Consider the following 6,877-nt stretch of genomic DNA (forward strand, 5'->3'; position numbering starts at 1 on the left):
TTTATTTACAGTATATATTTATGTGCATTGGTATATAATAAAATAAAATAAAGATCCCCAAAGGTTATAGGTCTTAGTAACCATAAAGAACAAAAGAGTGTATAGCATCTATGACACATAGCCACAACAGCTGCATGGTTTTCCATCATGTCAGATGTCACTATGTCTCCTAGGCAACAGACAGTCCAGTAGGATGATTAAGTTACTTACTAATGTATGTACTAACTATGTGGCCCTGTACTTCTGGTCGGTCATAATGGCCAAAGGTCTCCTGGGGAAGGAAAGGAAGTGACTCACTTCTTGTTGACTCTCCATTTGCTTGAAAAAAATCGTTTACAGTCTGGCCCACATCACAGTGTAAGACATAAAATAATAAACCTTAATTTGAACCATGCATTCCAATGACATGCTATTTTTATTAAGAGATGTTTTCCAGTTTGTTCATCCCCTGGCCAAAACGCGGGCTTTTGTGCAAGGGAGCGACAATTAAAGATGAACGGGCAACTTGAAACTCCCAAAGGATTGTGGAGGGGAAAAAAAAAATGAAGGTCGCACGATTAAAAAGTCATTACCACAAAACATTGAGTGTTAGGAGAGTGATTTCCTCAGAACCTGGAAGAATGATTGATGACAAACGGGTCAAAATGGTCATTGGATATGAAGATAAATGAGCACGCGGCAAAAAGTCAATAGTTCTTGACTAAAATGTTTATTCCGAGGTTTACCTTTGTACATTAAAAAGTCTGAATACCATAACATTAAAAACTACAATCAGGTTACAGTTGTTTCTAATGAACACCCAAAAGCAAATCATGTTCCTAAAAAGCAAGAGCAGAGCTGTTGGGGGGGGGGAAACAACACGTCAGTCATGTGTCACGTCAGTCAATTCTAAAATACTGCTATCTTTTTTACAAATGAAAAAGTTAAAAAGCCACGCTTGCCTTTGCCGAGGAAAGAAAAGGTTTGAATCCCGAAAAATGAGCGAAGAAGCGTCTCAAGCATGAACTTTTGAGTTACGATTAGAACCCGTCCTGTGTCCACACGGATTGGCCGGGAGAAATCTGGCTTCCTGGAAGGAGCCATTTGTGGCGTCGAGTACAAAACGGTCACGATGCGTATTTCGACGAGGATTAAAAGATACTTTTTTGGGAGTAAGGTGAAGCGGAAGCGAAAAAAAGCCAAGAGCATTTATCGGCACGTCTCCAATCTCACGGCACCACGAATTGGTCGATGCCCTCCTCCTCTTCTTCCTCCTCCTCCTCCTCTTCCTCCCCGCCGTCGTTGTCAAACTTCCTCTTGAGGGAACTCTTCTTCTGCTTGGCCCGGCTCCTGCGCTTGGCGGCAAAGTCCGGGTCGGCCTGGCGCAGGTGCACCTGCTCGTGGTTCTTCAGCAGTCCCGGCACGCTGAAGCCCTTCCCGCAGGTCTGGCAGGTCCAGGGCTTCTTGCAGGTGTGAGTCCGCTTGTGGACGTTGAGGTGGGACGCCAGCTTGTAGGTCTTGCCGCACTGGGAGCAGGCGAATGGCCGCTCGTCGGTGTGCAGCCGGATGTGGACCTTGAGGTTGCCCACTTGCGTGAAGCTCTTCTCGCAGATGGAGCAGCGGTACGGGCGCTCGCGGGTGTGGATCCGCAGGTGCACCCTCAGGCAGTACTTGCTGGAGAACTTCTTTTGGCAGACGGGGCACGGGATCTTGGTCTTGGGCATGTGGTCCTGCTGGTGTCGCTTGAGGTCGGAGAGGTACACGAAGGTCTTGCCGCACTGGGAGCAGAGATACTGGCGGTCGCCGATGTGGTAGCCCATGTGTCGCTTGAGCAGGCTGGGCACCAGGAAGCACTTGCCGCAGCGCTCGCACATGTGGGGGCGGTCCCGGGTGTGCCAGCGCTCGTGGTTGGCCAGCTTGAAGGCGGTGGGGAAGCTCTTGTTGCAGTGCTTGCAGGGGAAGGTCATCTGGCTGGTGTGGCACTCCATGTGCCTCTTGAAGTAGGTGGACTGCGTAAAGCCCTTGTTGCACACCTCGCAGTAGAAGGGCTTCTGCCCGCTGTGCGCTAGCATGTGCTTGGCCAGGCTCTGCAGCTTGGCGAAGCACTTGCCGCACTGGCCGCAGGTGTACGGCCGCGCCGTGCTGTGCGTCTTCAGGTGGTTGTTGAGGAAGGCCTGCGTGCGGAAGCTCTTGGGGCACGAGGTGCAAGCGAAGGGTTTCTCGCCCGTGTGGATGCGCTCGTGGTCCACCAGCTTGGACTGGTACGGGAAGCTCTTGTCGCACATGCTGCAGTTGAAGCGGTCGGCCGGCGGACGGATTTGCTTCTTGCGCCGGATACTGGGCCGCGAATAGTCGTCCTGGCTGAACCGGTCCGGGGGCAGCGGCGGCAGGGCCGGGAGCGAGATGGTGTTGCTGGCGATCTGCGACACCCACTGGTGGAGCGTCACCCGCTGCGTCTGCACCTTCTGGCCTTCTTTCGCCGTGCCCGGGTTGGGCCACGCCGTTTTGGCCGCCACCGAGACCACCTTGAAGGGGATGGACTTGGCCCGCGGCGTTTCCGACTTGTCCGTTGCTTCGTCGCCTCCTTGCTCACCAGGCGGGTTGGCTTCCGGCGTCGCCGCGGCGGGGAGGCCCTCCGCCACTTGTCCGCCGACTAGGCCCGCCCCTTCCTCCGAGTCATCCGACGTGTCGTCTAGGTCTTCTTGAACCAAGAGCGGAGGCGGACTGCCTGTCGGAGGCGGGTTGGCTAGCGGAGGCGGGTTGGCTATCGGAGGCGGGTTGGTTATCGGGGGCGGGGCGGTTATCGGGGGCGGGTCGGTTATCGGGGGCGGGCTGGCTACTGGGGGCGCGGTCGCGGGCTGCTGCGAAGGGTTGCTGGCCACGGGCGGTGGCGGCGGCGGCGGTGGCGGAGGGGGAGCCGGCGGCTGGACAGGTTTGAGTAGATAGGCGAGGGACGAAAGTACACAGTCGCCCACTGAAGACGAGATGGTTGCTGCATACGGACGTTAAGGGATTAAGCGCCAGGAGATGGAAGAACCTTCACTACTGAGCACAGCGGCCAAAATTCCTACCTTTACCGGACAGGAGTCCCTTGGACTGCTGGAAGACCAGCAGAGTTCTGAGGTCGTCGCCTTCGGGGATGACGCTCCAGCCCACCTCCTGCATGGCGGGCTCTGACGAGATCATGGCGCTGAGCTGAGGTTGCGTTGGGGGGGGGGGAGAAGGACCCACGTGTCAACGAATGAGCGGATTGGATGCATTTTGGATCTGGTTTTACGATACATTTTCTCCATTTGGTGAAGCGCATACCTGGGAGAGATTGGGAACGGGAAGCAGCTGTTCCAACTTGCACACCAGGCCGGCTGTCAGCGTCTGCAACGCCGTGTCAAACTTTGTGCCGTATTGAACCGGGAACACTTCCTGCCGAGTGGAAAAACAAAACAAAACAAAACGTGAGCGTCGTCGATAGAAGAGAGCCTGAAAATCTGAGCAACGCGGCATGGTTGCCAAGGTGATGTTGGCTTTTGTTATCATTATTTGACACGCCGCGGGAATCCAGCGTATCCCTGACAACTTGGACCCGAGCCCAAGATGAATTGTTCTGACAAGCCTTAGTGTGTACCTTAAAGAAGTGCTTCCTTTCAGCGGGGCTTTTCAGCAAATTCTGGACCAACACCATGAAGTTGGTTTGACATCTCTCCACTTCCGCATCCTTCATTGACAAAAACCATTCAACATTTCAAGGCCACTTGGGAGAGTGAGAGAACCTTGACTTTCTTACCACTGTGGGCGTCACGATCTTCAACTTATTTATAAGCGTTTGAATAACCCGGGCGTCTGGTTGGGCTTCTCGCTGGAGCAAATCCAAAATGATCTAAAAGAAGAAATCATCCCCCTTGAATGGACGACTTGGGTTAGTTTTGACACGCTATTTCAATGATAGAATCGTATTCCAAAATGAATCATCAAGACTCGCACGGATCCAAATCCAGCACGACTCAGAGGAAAACAGTTGTGGAGACTCGTTGTTTTTATCATGTGATGAGTGGGAACACATTCCCTAAAGAACCAGCGTACGAGTTGAAGACTATGACATATTTTAACCATATAATCTAATGAAGACTATGACATATTTTAACCATATAATCTAATGAAGACTATGACATATTCTAACCATATAATCTAATGAAGACTGACATATTTTAACCATATAATCTAATGAAGACTATGACATATTTTAACCATATAATCTAATGAAGACTATGACATATTTTAACCATATAATCTAATGAAGACTGACATATTTTAACCATATAATCTAATGAAGACTATGACATATTTTAACCATATAATCTAATGAAGACTATGACATATTTTAACCATATAATCTAATGAAGACATAGACATATTTTACTCATATATTTTATTACAGCTACTTCATTTTTATATATTATTATTGTATGATTAAAATACTTGTTTTTAACTCGATTACCACGCGAACGAAAGGTCAGGCTCTTTAACCAAAAAAATGTCTGAGTGTTAAGACCTACCGTATGCATGCATGTGCATTTATGTGTATGTATGTATATATGTGCTAATATATGTGTATGTATATGTATGTACACGTATGTGTGTGTGTGTGTATATATATATATATATATATATATATATATATATATATATATCTATATATAGACAGGCTTATTTATTTATATATTTATTCATGTATTTATTTATTAACTTACTTATTACCTATCTATTTATGTCTAAAATGCCTTTCCTATTCCTGCATCCTCACCCACTTGCTACTGTGACAACAAAATTTCCCGAATACGGGATGAATAAAGTTATCCAATCCAATAACTGGGCAAACTCGGGTTTGGAGATTTTGTCTTTCTCATCCTCCGCTGGGGGCAGAGACCCTCAGCGGGCTTATTACTTGGGAGGGAGCCGGGCTCTGTATGGAACAATTTGTCAGGAATAAATCATCTGTGGATTAACTCGATCTACCCTGGTCTGTCTCCTCCGATGCTGAACACGAATAAGGATAAGACTAGTTAAGGATTAAGAAATTGGAGGCAAAACCACGGGTCGTCGGACATCTGCTTACCCTGGCCCTCAAGCCCAAAACGAGTTGGGCTGTCTGCTTGGAACTCATGAGCTCCGGAACAGTCTGCGTCACCATGGTGACAAACTCCTCCACCTTCTTGTAGTGGCTGACGTTTCTCTGGCGGATCGCCTGCCACATGAACGAGTACGTCAGCTGCAGTGGGGAGGCCATCAGTCGAAGGGCCGCCAGGGGGAGAGTACCTGAACAGACGACGACAAATACTTTGTTACCGGCACACCCCAGACCGGTCGCCGGGTGAGGCCCACGCCGCCGGGCGAGGCCCACGCCACCGGTCGCCTGTCAATCCACGGTCGTGTTGCGCATTATATGCATCCAATGGGTTAGGGTTAGCTCCCAAACCTTAATATGCATATGCATAATGCATATCAATACATTCGTACTATACAAGGCAGCATGGAGTGAAGGATCTGCACTTAAAAACCGGAAGCGTGCCCAGTCATTGATATTAATTTGAAAATGAGGCAATCCGTGAGCAGAAAGAGCGGAAACGTAGCTTGACATTTTAATTTTGGAGCATATTTTGAATTGGACGCACATGCGTATAACGTAGCAAAAGCGACAAAGCAGTGCAATCGGAACATCCGGGCAATTGCTCTTAATTTGATTCCAACGTGTGCAGGACTCGTGCGCAATATTCCCTCGCGAATGATGAACAAATGTCCCAATTTGTGGAAAATGTACAGTTGCGCTGGGCTGTCAGTGTCTCATTCGCGTACAGTAAAAGATGGAGTTAATCCTATTTTATTCCACTGTTCTGGGCGGCAGCTGTTAGCTAGCTAACGTAATATTAGCAACTTACCGACACCTTCGGATCGCCTATGCATGTTGTGGCCGTCAATAGACGTTGCAATCTCGCGGGGGAGACGAACGAGTTACATAAAAAAACGGGAGGTGTGCTGATACTGAAGAAAGTATTTGGTGAAAATAAAAATAAATGTATTTTTCTCGAATGTCAAGTCACGGATAATAATGGCGACCGCGGCTAGTAGCTTTCCAAAACAAAAGCCCCGGTATGTCCGGCGGAAGTGACTGTATAAATTAAAAGCGTCGCCTATTGGAAACAGTGATGCGTTCAGAACCTCGGAAAGTGGACTTTCCCGGACCTGACAGTGCCCATTTGTCAAAGTAGCTTTATTGATATTATATTTGAAGAAGCAAAATCCAGAATATAATTCAACATGGTTTATACAGACTTGTAGATTCCGATTAGTCACACAAGTTTCTCAAAGTATGTCTTGAAATGCATTCAGTCCTTTTTTTATGAGACCAAACTTCCAAATAAATACAGAAGAGTACACATTCATTTATAATGGACACTATAAAAAATATATAAAAACATTTATAAATACATAAAAATGAGCCAGAACTGTACTGTTTTATACAGAGCTGTTTGTAATACTGTAGTTCCCTTCTCACATTGTGGCAAAATAAGCCAAGCATAGTATATTTAAACAGTTTATGGATGGTATTTTCCATCCAATAATAGTTGGCCTGGACATGATAATAGTTTAACATTAGGTAAATTGTGTCTGACTTAGTCAGGTCAACCTGGCAAAAACAAACGTTCTAAAAAAAATTAAAAAAACATGTCAGGTGATTAAATGTGCTTGCAGCATTTTGATATTGACTGACTCATACTGAGGACATTGAATAAATTCTCATGATTGCTCATTCCAAAGAGAAAAAAAAACACTGTTGGGTTTATTCTGGGATGTTACTATATGTTCGTTAAGCATTTAATAGGTAATGAAGCTATAATTTAATTTG

The 6,877-nt window shown here is 47.1% G+C and overlaps 1 protein-coding gene across 1 annotated transcript; it reads right to left on the minus strand.

Moving 5' to 3' along the window:
- Positions 1-690: 690 nt before the first annotated feature.
- LOC144068750 (uncharacterized) lies at positions 691-6,144 on the minus strand. Its single transcript, XM_077593507.1, has 7 exons — positions 5,910-6,144; positions 5,090-5,289; positions 3,761-3,853; positions 3,602-3,691; positions 3,289-3,399; positions 3,051-3,174; positions 691-2,971 (listed from the first exon to the last, which is right to left on the minus strand). Exons 1-7 carry the CDS (start codon positions 5,932-5,934, stop codon positions 1,209-1,211), a joined length of 2,406 nt encoding a protein of 801 aa, XP_077449633.1. The 5' UTR covers positions 5,935-6,144; the 3' UTR covers positions 691-1,208.
- Between the last annotated feature and the right edge of the window lie 733 nt (positions 6,145-6,877).

Source organism: Stigmatopora argus, chromosome 23, assembly GCF_051989625.1.
Source record: "Stigmatopora argus isolate UIUO_Sarg chromosome 23, RoL_Sarg_1.0, whole genome shotgun sequence".
In the NCBI taxonomy this organism is placed as follows: domain Eukaryota; kingdom Metazoa; phylum Chordata; class Actinopteri; order Syngnathiformes; family Syngnathidae; genus Stigmatopora; species Stigmatopora argus.

Excerpts from the sequence above, each read along its gene's own strand:
- LOC144068750 (XM_077593507.1), bottom strand. The coding sequence starts at position 5,934 with ATGCATAGGCGATCCGAAGGTGTCG. Across the intron at positions 5,290-5,909 it reads TAGGCGATCCGAAGGTGTCG|GTACTCTCCCCCTGGCGGCC; the intron begins GTAAGTTGCTAA and ends TCGTCTGTTCAG. Across the intron at positions 3,175-3,288 it reads CCGTTCCCAATCTCTCCCAG|CTCAGCGCCATGATCTCGTC; the intron begins GTATGCGCTTCA and ends ACGCAACCTCAG.